The sequence below is a fragment of the Sinohyriopsis cumingii genome, chromosome 5 (genome assembly GCF_028554795.1).
Source record: "Sinohyriopsis cumingii isolate HCF-2022 chromosome 5, ASM2855479v2, whole genome shotgun sequence".
NCBI classification, from domain to species: domain Eukaryota; kingdom Metazoa; phylum Mollusca; class Bivalvia; order Unionida; family Unionidae; genus Sinohyriopsis; species Sinohyriopsis cumingii.
The window spans coordinates 96,630,441-96,647,304 of record NC_142965.1 but is presented as its reverse complement, the minus strand read 5'-3'; the positions used below and the strand labels follow the sequence as shown (position 1 = coordinate 96,647,304).

Here is a 16,864-nt window from a genome sequence, read left to right as displayed (position 1 = left end):
TTGCATTTAAGCAGCAAAAATAAAAATATTCACACAGCCAGTAGATACATATTGTACGTGTAGTTTCCTTCTTCCATTATTATAAGAGATTTCATGTTTTCTGAAAGCTTCTTCAAAATCTATTTCTCTTTTAAAGCCCCTCCTCCTCAGAAAAAGTTTTATTTTAAATTTCCTTTTTAAAAGTTTCTTGAATATATTAGCTTCAGAAATATCAACCTTCTCCTAACTGCGTTGACAGACATTCAAAGCTAAAAAGATTTGACTTATTACTAAACTGTGGAACCTTTCATGATTACCTTTTCCACTGTCTATTTCTACACAGTGTCAACAAAACTTTAAACTAAGCACGAATTATTTTGAAATTATCGTAAATATTAGGGCTTAGCTTTGATTTTACCGTCTGATTAATTTGTTCAGATAAATATTGTTCCTAAGCGTGCATGTAAATAAAAACTCCAAAACTTATCACAGTTGCAATAAACATGTATTCATTGTTAACATTTTTGACTTGCTGATCAGAAGGTTTCTAGAAATCATTCGAGATTTATTGGTTTTCGATTTTTGCCTTGTTTTGTGTGTGAGTAGATTTGCCCAGATCGTTCAAATTATCTCTACCACCATTTTCTTCTACAACTGTTACATAGCATTTTGTGATAGCTATCTTTACCATCATTTTTTAAATACAACTCTTATATAGTAATTGTGATAACTGTTACCTTATTCTTTTAAGCAATAATTTTTGTTTAAAAATCGCTCATCGCACCTCGCTCTTTTCACATCTTTCCCTTATTTCCGAGCAAATGATACGTTACATTTCGTACAAAGAATTTCTGATTGCTTTAGTTATTTAACGTATTTCATTTCAGCCCAATATTTAACTTTGCAATGAATTTAAAAATCTCGTTAGTAGTAAATATAGCACGTGCTTGTTTCTGGGCAGTGTTTTGGGGATATTTTGGCAGTATTGGGTTGGATTTGGGCAGCATTTGTGTGTATTTGGGTAAATCATGCCGCATTTTATTTATGTGCTGTTCTGTGTAGTTTCATATTCGATGTAAAATTATTTAATTCGACTCCGACTTTAAATAAAATGTGTCTGTCTGTCTCTTGTTGTTTTGTTTAATTTTCTTTTCGCTCTGTTTTGGTGTCATTTTCCGTAGGGGAGGTAACCTTTACTCAAGTTTAAACGTTTGCGTGACAGAGATCAAAACAAAATGGCTGAGACAGAAGATGACAACGGTCAAAGGTGCCACTTTAAAAAATTTCGCTCAGTTCTGCGTCATTTTCGATATATTTTGAATGTGACAAAATGTTTCACTTTTATGATTTAATTCTCATTTATTTGTTTTGCTTGTATATAAAATCTGTAATAGTCTAGTGGACGGTCAGAGCTACAGTATTTTATAACCAATTTATGGATAAACGCCCCAAATTCCGCATCGTTCGTAATGACGCCCATTGGAACTGAGTTTAATCGCAGTTCATAACTTTCATAAGAGCAGTCCATTTATTAGTATTCTAAATTAGACTTAATACTTCACATTCGTCTGTACATGGTATTGTTTATTGGAAAAATCCTAGTCAGTACAGCAGCTCCAACGAGCTATACTCGTTTCTTACCGTGTAATGTAATTCCGACTCTAAATGAATAGAGTAAAAAATGCTTTCATGTGTAACAAAATACGGCTTTATTTTAAAGTTAGGGAGAAAAATGATAGCTGCCGTAAGTTACATTTGTCATCTGGGGTATCAAGTACCAATTAATCAGCGCCATATTCATTGGCATTAAATGTAACACAAATGTTGAGCCTTCATTAAAATTGTTTGTGAAAGGTTGGGCTTATATTTGTTGCAAGCAGAGATTCCATATGGGTGTGCAACTACCAGTACTTCATGCTGGCAAGGATGGAACAAGTCAGTACAAGGCCAGATTTTACTGATACAAATGCTAATCAGCCAATAGTATCAATGTATGGAAAATTATGTTATAAACTATACTGTAGAGAAAGAAAAGAAATGAATGCACTTCCCACCTTTACAGGAGCAGAGTTAATTATAGATATCGCAAATCAACACCACAACAGTAGTGCAATCCATAATTCAAGATTCCTATGACCCTTCTCATCCCAGTTTAGATACTGTTACATTTATGTTGGGATGTGGAGTCAGAGTCAATTTCCTGTTAAAAATCTGGAGTTTGCTGCCATGTTACAGAGGGTAACTACTTACTAGTGGGCATAACACACTTAAGCAAGCCATAACTGCATGAAGTCAATAGAAAGATGATTTATTTTTTCAGAAATTGTGGGTTTGATATTTGTTATATCTTTAATCCATTGACAGACAAAAGAAACTACAGTTTTGAATAAATTTGCCCTTTTATTTATCACTTGCATTGTTATTCACATGAATAAAAAAAATTAACAACCTACTACATACATTTGACATCAGAGGTCCAATAGTCACATGATATCAACATTAAATCCCTTTCCAGTGACGTACAAAAATATTCTAAAGTAGTACATAAAAGTCAAATAATGTTTATAAAAAGAACTAAAACTTACTTAATTGTCAGCATATTTATTCCAAGAACAATGACCAGAAACCTGTCGCAGTCATAGCAGCCTAGAGAAAAGCAGATTCATCAAGCAGAGAACACATGTCAACACAGTATTCGCGTGATGCCAACAAAACATCGCTGGCAATTGCTCTATTCTTCATGAATCTGGCTTTCTCCAGGTGATGGAAATTTTTGATAAGCAAATGGTTTTGACCCTACACTCCAGCATAAATGGCAAAATATATAAAGTGGGTCATGGAGGTAATGGGGAAACTTGGACTACATAATCTCATTCCACAATCATCAGTGTCAGTCACCATCTTAATCTACACACAGTTAAAACTTTGATTCCAAGTTGACTTATAAAGTAAATAGTTTTTGTTTTTAAATTCACCGTATAAAATATTTAATCTTAGTAGCTTGATTTGAGTGAAAGACTTTAACTTTAGCATGACTAATAAGACCACACAACTTATGGTCATCCATAAATACAAAGTAGGAAATCCAACTCATGCCAATCCATTGGCAAAGAAATATGGTTATTAATTTGTTTTGAACAAAAGAAATAAAAGCTTGGATTAACTTTTGTGAAGCAGAAATAGAGGTGCTTTAATTTTTATTGCTTTGTGCACCAGAAATTAGTCACACACAACAGCACCAGAAGGAAAGTTGGCTTCTCTCTTTGATGACTTCAACCATTGTTTTGACAGCAACTAGCACCAATCAAATACATTGTTTCATTACTTGAATAACCCTGGGAACTTGAGCCTGTGAAAAAAATAGATCAGCTTCTGACAGACTTTGATGCTGAAGGAGTTAACTTTCAAGACTTAAAAACACATTTTATATTCTGTTGGTACATAAATACAGACTGTCTCATTTTGTTCTGATACAGAGACAAATGTTACTTGTAAAAACTGGCATATACTGGTGTAACGGAATCTCTGTGCAAGTGTGAAGATGGCTTCTGACCACCATTAACAGTTATATCTTTGTCATGTATATACAGCATGCCTTCACTACAAGGCCATTTATTTATAAAACAGTTCCCGTTATAAGGCACTAAATTTAAAAGGGTGTCATCATACTGTAATGTTATTTCAGTACAACTTCAAACTATCTTAGTAGTTTAAGTTTCATATACTGACATAGTAACCAACAGTGTGCAAAGTGTTTGAGGTAAAATTTAGCCAATGCACCAGTTATTTTGATGTACCTACAAGGCTCTAATAGAACAACAAAACCGATTTCATGTGCAAAATAGAGATTACTCAGAAATACTGCATAAATTGTAATTAGTTGGCAGCTTAAGACTTTACTGTTGCTGTGATTATGACTGTGTGTTGATAATCACAAAATTAAATTTTGAAAATGTAAAATTTTCATAGGATTACATGGTTGTAATCCGCAGGACTCTGAAAAACATAAACAAGTGCCCATATCTTTGTTCTATAAGGTTCTAATGATTTTGCATTCCAATACCTAGATATTTATATAGAACTCTCACATGAAAGCAGACCAGTGCTCTGTATTGTAAGTGGTAAGAGAATTTGGGAAGCTAGATAGAGTTATATCCCCTGACAGACCTATGTCTAGATACAGTGGCAGTGTACTAAGTGTTCTTGAAAGACTTGTCTCATGGCAGCCATGTACCTACTGTAGTAGAGACTACCTGCATGGCTGTGAAAGCAGTACAGCAAGTCCAATATATTGTGAATGATCTTGTACAATAAAGATTCTGATACATGTAGTAGACATGGCTGAGGGAGATATATTCCAAGATTTATTTGTATTGAAAATATTGAATATTAGATGTTGTTGTGTTAAATTCAATTTGGATGATGACAGACCTATTTTTACATAAAGTCAGCACACTGCATCTGTTGGAATATACTTTTCATTTGCATTACACAGTGGTAATTCAGAAAGGCTTTTCAAGTTAAAGTATCGGACAACCATGTCAGTAGTCTTTCCCAATTGAGATACACTGCAGGTATACAGATAGATCTGCTTCTCAATTTTGACTTTCCAAATCACAATGAAAATGAAATCTTATATCCTATTCATTTGATGGTCAGGGTATTGACTGCCATGACAATGTGGGAACTTTAGGCAGATCTCTCTAAAGGCCTTTGAATCTTGGAATCCTGGACCCTCAGTTTCTGGAATTGGGGTTCATGATATAAAAACATGGGGATCCAGGTGAGAAATAGTGAGTCCATTAAAATCATGACATTTAAGGCAAAATAATAAAGTTTTCTTCAATAAGTCTTTATGATTATAAGCATTGTAACCATTTAATTTTATTTTATCTTTACTTTTGTAAATAGGACAGTTCTACAATTTCTTTCATATAATTAGGGTTTTTTATACTCATTACAGCTTTTATTTTGTAATGTGTATGGGACAATGTACATAAGATATATTAAGAGTTGCAGAAGACTGAGGGTTTTGGTTCAGTTGTTAAGATTCCATAGGGTGAACAATTTTAGAACTTGACTTAAGGCATGAATTGAAGGTCCAAGATGCACTGGAAGTGCTTACAATGAGCTCAGTATATATTTCAGACATGAATCAAACTGCAAACAACAAAGATCCTGATCTGCCATAGCATAATGCACCTGTAGACCTGGGTACATGTTGTTTGTCATACTGATTACTCATAGCAAACAACATTGACCCAGAAATGCCAGTGCATTATGTGACCACAGATCTGGATGTGTGCGGTTTGCAGTTGATCTTACAAGTGAGTATATATGGTACTTACTAGTAGTATATATTTCAAACACATTTAATTAACTGGACTACAATGACAGCAAGAAATTGGACTCTAAAATGCATCTTACATGTTCAGTGCATATAGATTTGCAGAGGTTGTTCTTTCATATATTTTTGTTGTCTATTTGACAAACATTAAGCCGTATACAGTTCTGTATTTTATGTTGACAATAAAATGCTTTTGAAAGGCAAGTGTTTTCATCATTGTATGCTGTATATACTTACTTATACGTTCAGTCTATCTGCAAACTGTAGAGACCTAGATCTGTCATTGCATAATGTGCTGTCAGATCTAAACAACTTATACCCTGGTCTGCAGGAGCATTATGCTATGGCAGATCAGGATCTCTGTTTTGTTTGCAGTTTGACTTGATGTATATGTGAGTTTATACAGTATTATATGAACATAATTATGGAACATTGGGTTTCCTTTCAAATTTCATCTTTTGTTTCTTTGAATCAGAATATTTCCTAAGTTTAAATTCAATATTAATATAATCTTCATGAAAAAATAATGGGAAACAAAATCAATGAGTTTTAAAAGCATTTTGTGACATTTTGTTTAAACCTGCCTGAGTTGTGTTTCCTGTTTCAAAGACTAAGCTTGTCCAGCAATGAATATAAAGTAAAAGTAAATTGATAAAAGTTGTTTTGACCATACTTCATAAATTATATTTAAAATATAGTCATCTTTTTTTTGCATTGTTTGGCTGTCTGACAAAAACAACCCTCATACATAATTCTCACACAGGTTCATGATAAAAAAAATGAATTCTGTGAATTGTCTCTACTTGCTTATAAGTCGGGTCCAGCTGCAAACTGCACGGACTCAAACTCTGCCAGCAGATCTGGATATATGCAGTTTTTTTTTAGGAGTAATCAGTAGAACAAAAAGTATAGACCCTGATCTGATGGCACAGTATGTGGTGGCAGATCAGGAGATATGCTGTTTGCAATTGGACTTGGCTTATAAGTGAGTACATATGGTAATCATGTGTGAAATAGAATAGCTATTCTTCAAAATAATTCAAATTAACCATAAAATAATAATTATTACTATTATTATTATTATTATTTACATAATTCAAAGCTGATTGATCATATTAAAAATAGTTTTAAAAAAACATTTTAGAACTGTGCTAGAAATCATTGATGGGAAGGACTTTTATGATTGTCAAATAGGAGATAAAATGGAGAGAAACAATACAACCACCTAAAACTGCACAATAATGCATATTAATTCTTATATAAAAATCCAATACATGGTATAAAGAAAAAAAATAATGATAGAATAAAGAAGTTACCTGATCTTTCAGCTAATTTGCATGTAAAGTTTTCAGATACCAAACGTACCTCAAAAAGCAAAGAATTTCTAACAATGAATATGATGGAAAATTGGATATTTTCAATGAAATGAAACAGAGTTGTTTATGTATCTTACCATCTGCTGAAAACATTTGATAAAAGTTGATATCAATACACACATAAATGTTGGGATATATCTGTATCCATCTGACTTGTCACAACGTCTTATTAAATGCTCAGAACAGTGTATGTAATACAAACTATAGTTGTCCAAATATGATATTTGATCCATGCTTGTGAAAATATTCCCACACCTTCCTCAGTTAGTTTCAGAAAGTGGATGGATCATCATCAGCTTGGATATGTATTGTTCTTTCATTTGTTCATCTTCACTAAATAACTCTTTTGAATGTTTTATGTTTTGTTTGATGATACATAATTTGTCTAATTAAGGATGTCTAATACCCAACCATGTACAGTGTTGTGTTTCAGCATGCCATGCATTAAACATTCATTTAAACCTACAGAATTAGTATATGATGTACAATTTGATAATTACTTAAGGTGCTGATGCTTTGTTTCAGTTTAAAATATGAGCTGATTTGTAAAGATAAAATTTTATTATTTTCACAGAAGAGAGCACCACAGTTTATTCATTTCTCTGAAGACTACAGTGGAGGGACTACTTGCAAACCAGAGTAGCAATGTATGGAATACCTATGGAGGCCTCACTAGACTATGCAGTGATGTGGAAAATATTCTCAAGCACAGACTCAAGTTTATTGCAGTAATTGTAGTCTGATTTAGAATACAGCATGTTATTTTTATCTTGCCTCTAAGAAATAAAGGGAAGCTGTCAAACTGCCTGCAGTATCAGCAGTGGCAGCTAAACAGATGAAAGTATATGCATCTGTAAACCATAACTGAATGTCAACCATTTTTATTCCTAGTACTGGGCAACAATTTGATTTGGGTTTGATAGCTCCTACCTCCTTGGGAGAGAGTCTAGGGGGATAAATTTGTAGATACATGTTTAATCCTAATATGATTTTTCATTTAGTTCTGTTTGTTTTTAAAAGATATAAATACTTTTTTCTGAAAATGATGAAACTTGATGAGGAGATACACCTTGATGAGTATTACATCCTCATCTGAAGCATAGGTCACTGTAACCTCAGTTTCATGCTTCACTGACTTTGTTTCAGTTTTTATGTTACTTTTTTCTCTTGTTCTGTTCATGACATACATGCCAAAACTCATGTTGCGCAAAAAACATGATTTTTTTACTCCCAAATCCCTGACAGTCTTGTTTTCAAAAACAAGATTTCTATAATCAGAGAAACAAAAACTGCCTCATTGTATGCCAGTAAAATGAAATAGCAGTGATCAGTAAAGGTGAGCACTTTAGACCATGCATCCATCAAGGGTTCCCTTAAAACCAAAAAGGTCACTATAACCTACATTGCATACTTTACTAATGATTGGTTAAACATTCTATTTATGATAACATTGATTAATTCATGCTAGACCAATATACATCCTAGCCTACTCAGAAGGCCCTTTTTGACCAATGCAGTTGGAAGTAGGAATAAATGTGTTAATCACTAATAAATATTCCATATCAATGACTATACATTGAGTTAATATGATCTGTTACCCTCAGCAGGTTAACTGTGTATTCTGTATGTGAATGAATATATGAATTAGATGGGAGCACTGCATGCTTTTAATTTTGAGACCTCACTTGTGGGGGCCTATCAAGCTAATTATTGATGCATAAAGGGGCCCAGAGTGGCCAAGTGGTTTAAAGCGCTCTCTGTTACAGATCACTGCCATCTCACCTCTGTCTGCATGGGTTTGAGTCTAGGATTCGGCCAATGTGGGTCAGTGGTTCTTCTCAGGGTTTTCCTGGATTTTTCCTCCACCATTCATACTGGCTGCCATACATAGCCTATCGTGTGCTGAAAAATGGTGTTAAACCCTACAACAACAACAACAACAACAATTGATGCATAAATTTTATTTGTAATACATGTTGTAACATCAAAGTTACTCAAAGCCTGTTACTTTCTTGGGGTGGATAATGATAATAGCTTGTCAGTCAGATTTTAAGACAAGATGTCCTTAAAATATAATCCAAAACAACAGCAATCACACTTCTTTTATCAATTCATTATAGTACCTCTACTTTGATGTGATAAAACAACTGTTCTTTGTTCTGTTATGCCTGGTTACAGTAGGTTGTTGCAGAATACTGAATGTACTTGCTTGTTAGACAAATCCAACTGCAAACTGTTCAGACCAATATCTGCTGTCGCATAATGCACTGGCAGATCTTGGTCTGTGCAGTTTATTGGGAGTAATCAGTAGAACAAAAGCATAGACCATGATCTGCAGGCACATCATGCTACAGCAGATCAAGTTCTTTGATATATACAGCTTGACTTGACTTATAAGTTAGTATATACAGCAGGTCAACATAAGATATAGTGCCACTTACAAGTTCTGATTTCAAATTTTAAATTATGATTAAAGTGCTTATCTATAGACAGAAGACAGCAAAACAATTTTTATTTAAAGCAGGAACCAAGATCAGTTTAGTCTGAATTTTTTTTCTAATGATGTTTGCATAGGTACTGGAGACTACCAAAAGTAGAGATGACCAATGTAGTTGTTGATTAAGCTTGTGATTCTTTTTTGCTCTTCAGATTCTTGCCACTGATTTTTATTGTATGTAAAGTCTCGGTTCTCCACAAATTCTCTGTGTTATGATACCCTTGATCTGGCCATCTGTCTATACATTACAAATCTCTTCGCTAACCCACAGGGTGGAATTTTATGAAACTCAGTTGTATTGCCCATATGGTAACCATGTACAGGAGGGGAGTCTTTTTTTGGCTGTCCCAGTGCTCAAAGAATTTTCCTTAGGCTGATGACTTTAAACAAAATCACAAGCCCTGACTTAAATTCCACAAACCTTAACTCCAATATCCATGCCCAAACTTGCCCCATTTTTTAAAACTATTATTGGTCACTAGCTATGGACGGGTACCTCAACTGGCCACCTGGACCTGACCATTTTTTGCAAAACCCAGAAATACCCAGCCTAATCAAGTTATCCGATAAAATTTGATCTCTCTGGGTTGCCCCCCCTCCCCTCCAGCAGTAATAAAAATGTTTAAAAAATTAAATGTTTTTATGGTTTATGGTCCTACAAAAAAGGGAGGTGGAGTGGGAAGAAAAACAGGCAAAAGTTTGAGTGAATGGATCCTGACCTGATAAAAACTGACAGCTTGGTATCTAGACCCATTACCTAGCAAAATTTACCTACCTTTCCAACCCTGTTTGTCACACATTGTTTCAAATGCTGTACATCAAATATAAAAATAAATAAAGTCATATTAAATTGACTTGTGTCTTTATTCAGAGCTCAGAATGTATCATGTAAAGCAATTTCCTCAAGGTTCTGATGTCGAACATAGTCAGATTGTTCGGTCAGTGTCCTTAATCATTGCATCAGCAGTGTTGATGCTCATTAGCATCTGAAGTGTATCTTGCTTGTCAGTTTCTTTCTACACTCTTGATGTTAATAGGTGACAATATGTCTAACCAGGATTGCATTAAACCACATTAAGTGTAAGCAAGGGACAGGTAAGTTCTTTAGACTTTAACTTGAAACAATGCAATAGCAATGAAATAAACCAAACATTTCAAAATACTTTCTAGAGTGTTTCTGCCTAAACCATTTTGGTCAATCTTTCCTTTTTATCTCATGTCAGCCAAATGATGTCTGATTTTTAATCATAGACCTACAAGCCATCGTGGACCACATTTCATCCCTTTATTACTTAAAATACCTCTAAAAAATTCTTTAATTTAGCATAAACTCTCCATGTTACAACATTATGTATTCATTTAAGAGCTGGTTGTGTATACATGTTAGCAATAATCCCACTGCTCAGGTACACATCATTGAACTGGTTGCAACCACTGCTGGAACAGTTCTGGTACCCAGTAGACTGGTTCTTTAATTCATGAATAGAACACAATGTACTTTTTTCCCTTTTCTTCAGTTTTGTTTTAATCTTAATTTTCAAAAGTGGTAGATTTGAACTATTAAACAATATGTGCAGCAGATGGCCTTAAAAATGACATTTTATACTAAAACTGATATAATGGCAGTATAAAAAAGCCATTTGAGCTCTAATTATCCCAGGCAATCTGTTACTTGTTCATTGGTTACAATGTTTACAGCTTTCAATCAAATTATTAAAGGTAGATGATCTTTATATGGGGCATATATGAGTATGAATATTAATTAATTTTCTAGTCTTTCAAAAACATAAAAATAAATTTACACATTTCATCAGCATGATAAGTTTTCTTGGGCAAATTCACTTAAATACAGGTAGGGCCTGACTTGAAATTCGAGGGGTCCTATGTGTTGGAATATTGGATTGTTTGAGCACTGACCCATAGGGTCTCTGAGGGGGTCAGAGGTCAAATATACAATATAGGAATTACAATGATTTTGTCAAAACATTTCATACCAAATTTGATATATGCCATTGAAGCAGGAGGATGAATTATATATTGGAATGATTGTGTAGTACAACAAACTTTTCTTCAGGAATAGTTTTAATTCACAGGCAAATAAATGAAAATACCAAACTATGCCTGTCAAGCTGGCATATTTCTGCTGTAATAGCTTGACTACTTTTCCCACCAGTCAACAAAAAAATTGCTTTGACCCTTTACCTGTATGATAAAAATTGCACATTGATTCACATGATATTCCTTTAAACAATGCCTTACTTGTAGACACACATAAATGACCTCTTAAAGCAGGGAGAAACCATTGATTGGTTAGGAAACACCTGGCTTCTGAATATGAAAGGCAGGTGACCATTACTTATAGGACATTTACATAGGAAATTTGAGAGGGTTATTAAAATACCCATTGTGAACAGGTAACCAGTGAGTAAAGATGACCTAAGGAAAGGGTTTACTGTATATAATGAAATCACCTATTTGGCAGCATTTATGACTGACATTCTCCATGAAAAATCAAACATATATTGATAAACTTGCCATTTGTTGTGAATGTAATGCAGAGATGAAATTTGTAAATAACTGGTGGAACCATGAGCTTGACTGTCAATATTCACTGACTTCATTCCAGCCTACCCACTAATGTGGTCAGAGTTGCAAATATACAAATTAAAAATAAAGCTATCTCAGACATGCCCACATATAAGGATGCATGAATTCCCACTTTAAAGATAAACTGAATGCTGTATGCTATAAACAAGGCTCTAGATTTATTAGAAATTTCAAATGCACTGCAAAGACATGATGCACATTCTTTCAGTGGAACAGGAGATATGAATGTTTAATTACCACTAAAATGCTACCTCTCTGGAAACAGCTGAGCTACTTTTTGTTATCAGGCTGATGTGCACACATTGTGCAACATTGTTTAATTGAGCTGTATACCTCCATTATTTGGTGTTGACCACATGTGACACCTTGTTTTGGTTTCCGTTAAAAAGTTTTGCTCATGTTTAATTTTAGCATAGACTTGCATGTCATAGTCTAGTCAGAATTGCTATATTAACCCTTTACCTCATGCAAGCGTCTTTGGACACCTCTATTCCATTTGCATGGAAGCGCCTTTTGACGCCTCAACTCCATTCGCATGGAAGCGTCTTTTGACGCCTGCTGTAAACATCAACCATTTTAACCCAGTTTTCGTAGGGCCACCTTCGGAGAAAACCCCCTATTAGATACTACATTCATTTCTGCGAATGACAATTACGTCAGATCATGTGGTCACTGTTTATGCTCTAGTCGATATCTGATATTTAAAGTAACTGGGTCGTAATCTTCACTCTCCAAAATGGAGGTCGCGGATTTCATTCAGTACTTACGAAGTTTTCACGATTAGAATCACAACTATGAAAGATTCAGTAATTTATGTAAAGTTCTGATATTGATGTAGGCAACAATTAGTTTTTATAAATTATCCAATTCAGATGACTTAGTGATGTAGACGCAGACGAAAAACTACTGTTGGTCATGCGGCCTCACTGACATGACAGTGAACGAGTTCTCTCAAGACTTTAAAGCGCATAAAAATTCTTCTGTCAAAAATAATTACACAGCTTTTTACAATCGGAGTTTACTCTTACATTTTTCCACACAATAGATGTGTACCAAAAATGTAAAATGGTTAAAATTGCTTTTAAACGTAACATACACTACATTGCTTAACAGTTAACAGACAGGCCTATGTGTATGGAGTCGAATAGGTAACAGGTGTTCTGTTTATAGTGCGCTGCACTTTGTAACTATGCTCTATGAGGAAAAGGGTTAAGAAGAGTTGTGCTAATTATTTTCTTAATGCAAAGACAATCAAAGATTTTGTGCAATAGTTATAGCTGGATACCAGATAAGGAATCAAGTCTTTGTGTCAATTATACATTTTTGGATAATACAAAAATCATGTTAAAAGAGCCTTGTATATTCAAAGTGTGTTTAGTTTTCATTCATATTACATGAAGTCATATGACATACCAGTAGAGCACTGTATTTAACAGTTTAAATTGTAGCCAACCACTTTTTTAGCCTGGAGCATCCACCTCAGATGCAGGAGGTTGTGGGTTTGAACCAAGGCCGAGTCATACCAAAAGACTTATAAAAATGGTACCAACAGCTGCCTCGCTTGGCACTCAGCAATAACAGGTTACTGTTAGGACTGGTTGGCCTGGTTTCAGGATAATGTTACTGGGTGGGATGTGATGCTGCATGTCTGTGGCATGATGCCTCAGTACTATACTTCACTATAAACTGCCCCACTGCAGACATTGTAGCAATATGACTGAAATATTGTTAAAGCAACATTAAAAATCCCAAATTACACTCAGTTTTAGCCCATCAGTAAACTAACAGCAGAAGTTTGATAATTGGTCAGTTGATGATATCAGATAGGTGTCAGTTGTATTACATGAAGCCATCTTTCTTGGAGCATCATAGTTTACAGCCCCAATTGTAGCCCAGTAAATAACAGAGGAGGTCTGTTAATTGATTGAAAATTGTTCATAAAATGAATTAAATTTATTGCTGAAGTGAATACTGTTGGATGATTCCAGGACTAATCTGTCTGTCTGTCTCACAATGTCCAGAATCTGAAGGACTCTCAAGGTCAGAAATTGTCAGTGATTTCCAGGGTGGGATTATGGGGTCATGGCTAGACCACCAGTCCAACCATGCCATGACTACGTCTGCTGCTGCAGTTTACTTTTGTAGACATTTTTGCATACCTGTCTCTCTCACTTTCTCAGAAACATGAGGAATTTATCAGTCATTCTTTACAGTTGACTTTTAAATTGATAGTTTTTTTTACCTTCTTTTTTTATGATGTTGAGACTGTACACCCATTGACTTTTTCACTGTTTGCTCCATCTGCTGTTTCCTTGGTTTAATTTTGCATCTTTTCCCAATTATGGTTAATTAATAATAATACAATTTCTTTTACCTGTAACTCCCAACTTTTGCACATCTTGCATTGAAATGTTATTTATATACAGGGCATATCAGAATAAACAGACTTCCAGAATGATGTTTATTTTTGGACTGTGAGATCTTTTTATTCCATATTTATAGATTAGAGTAGGATTGTGTTCATGCTTCAGGAGTATGAAGGGAAACTGATGAATCGTACATTACAAATTTTTGTTATTGATTAAATCATACATTTTATATATCCAAACTTAGTGTTCTGTTGTAGGCAAGAAATAGTGTTCCACATAATCATTGAATCTCATTTTTTCCTAACCTCTGTTGAGGTTTTTCCTCAGATCTGTTGAGGTTGGGATATTTAGTAGTCCTCCTGTCTGTCCATCCATTCATACTTCCATCTGGCACTAGCTGATCCCACAGTTTTGGATGGATTGCCATGAAACTTGGCAAATATATTATCTTCCTTTCCTGCATATCAACAAATCACTTTGTTCCTGCACTTTTTATTAGAGTTATGCCCTTTTTGTTTTGCAGCTGTGAATGATACAGTATCTTTAGCAAAAGTTGAATGTTGCTGTGAAATTTGTTAGCTATTATAGTTACGACCTAATGAAGACTCATTGACAAATCACTTTGCTCCCAAGTTATTATTAGCCTAAGTAACCATTTTGTTGTGTGGGAGTGGGATGGATCTCAATCTCAATCTCTGCCATGATCATTGCCATGGTTGCCATGTATATTAATGACACAGTCTTGATACCACAGCTTGTCCAACATTCTGATGGATTGCCAGAAAAATGAATAAGTACATATCAACAGATCAAATGCTCATACAGTTTTTATTTGAGTTTTGCCTCGTTTGTTTTGAACATAATGTATGACACAATTTTGTAGTTTTCTTATGGAAAACTCAATATGTGTTATGATCATCACTGAAAGCTGATCATGTGGACAAATCCATGTTCTTCCATGAGTTTTGTATGGGTTAATGCTTATTTTAACTTGAAGCTGGATGCAGTGTACTACATACTTTTCTGAATGCAACTATTCTTGCAGTTTTTTGTGGGTTAATGTTAAATGCATTGCATACTATAGTCATTATTACAAGATATGCAGGCTGGCAATCACCGCAATTGCACAATTTTAAGAAGAGTTGTGTGCTTTTTTACATTTTAGATTTGTCTATGGGGTACAGATGGAATGTGGGAGAGCTAGGGTATAGTTACATAAGGAAAATGCTCAACAATCTTTAAGTTTTATATTGGAATGAAATATTCTGACCATGCTATTTAGTAGGCAACATCCCTGGCACATGACACAAAAGTAATGATTGTGAATAAAACTACATACCATACATACTTGATTATAAGGGAAGTCAAGCTGCACACAACATAGAGCCTAATATGTTCTCACATAATGAGCTGGCAGATCAGGGTATATGTTGTTGGTTCTTTTGGTTACTGCTAGCAAACTACATAGGCCCTGATCTGTTGGTACATTATATGAGGGCAGATCTTGGTCTGTGCAGTCTGTAGTTAGACTGGACTTATAAGCAAGTATATTAAATGTATATATCACAAAGTGAAAATAGAATGGAATACAACATGAAAAAGAAAAAGTAGACATGAATTTTCCTTAAAATGGACACAGATGGGACCAAAACAGAGGTTACCAGTATAAAGAAGGTTTCATTATCATATACACTTGCTTATAAGTCAGTTTCAGCTGCAAACAATATAGATCCTGATCTGCCCATCACATTATGCAGTAACAGATCTGTGTCTGTGCAGTTTTGCAGTTGGACATGAATTGTGAATATATATGATAGTATAGGAAAGGGTTTATTGGAACTAAAATATGTGGTCAGTTTGCTCAGGAAGTCAGCTTCAGAGAAGCTGGGTTACAGATTTAACAATTGGAAAAAAATTATATTACTACTGCTAATAATATTATTATTACCCAATATTACTTCTAATGATGATGATGATCTTTTTCCTATACAGACTGACTATGAAAATCAGATGGACTACTGGCCCTTTGTTAAGGGGCTGAAGTGGTTGAACCCAATTATGGCCCCTGTAATAGAAAGAATGCAGAAGGAACTAAAGAAAAGGGGAGAGAAGAACAAAGGAAAGATCTGGGTTCAAGAGAGTCTCAGGGACCATAGATTAGCTTCCCATTTGAAAATTTTGGTGGGAAATAAGCAGCACTTACATAGGCATTATTATGGTATGTAAAGAGGAATATACTATATAGTATAGTATACTATTTTCCCCTTCAGATAAATTCCCCAATCACCTTACATTAGGAATATTAGCCAAATACCTCGCAAGTCCAGCCCTGCTAAAGCATGAACATTGTCTTTTCCTGCCCACCTCATAGACAAAGGGCAATAACTCTTGCCCATTACCCTCACTTTCCAGCGCCAGGTGTCACCAGGTTTTAGCTTTGCTGCTGTTCTGATAACATCAAAAATTTTACCTCCAACAATCCAAGCCATTTTAGTGTTCAAATTGGACCATCCAGCTTTTGATTTAGATTTATCATATGGGACAATCATTTTCCTGAAGGTTGTAGACATTTGTTAAACAATTTCTGCCATATTTGAGTGACTTTGTCACCTTTATGGACTTCATCTATTTAAGACCATGTTACACCATGTTATTGTTGACCTCATATTGTCATATATGGGTTAGTGTG

The 16,864-nt window shown here is 34.7% G+C and overlaps 1 protein-coding gene across 1 annotated transcript in view; it reads left to right on the top strand.

Moving 5' to 3' along the window:
* The first annotated feature begins 1,213 nt into the window (after positions 1-1,213).
* The window catches only part of LOC149799824 (run domain Beclin-1-interacting and cysteine-rich domain-containing protein-like), a 101,901-nt gene continuing 86,250 nt past the window's right edge, over positions 1,214-16,864 (top strand). The window contains exons 1-3 of the mRNA XM_089959239.1: positions 1,214-1,246; positions 7,277-7,430; positions 16,168-16,393. Of these exons, the coding sequence (XP_089815365.1) occupies positions 1,215-1,246; positions 7,277-7,430; positions 16,168-16,393 (412 nt within the window). The 5' untranslated portion in view covers position 1,214. The remainder of the gene's footprint in view (positions 1,247-7,276; positions 7,431-16,167; positions 16,394-16,864) is intronic.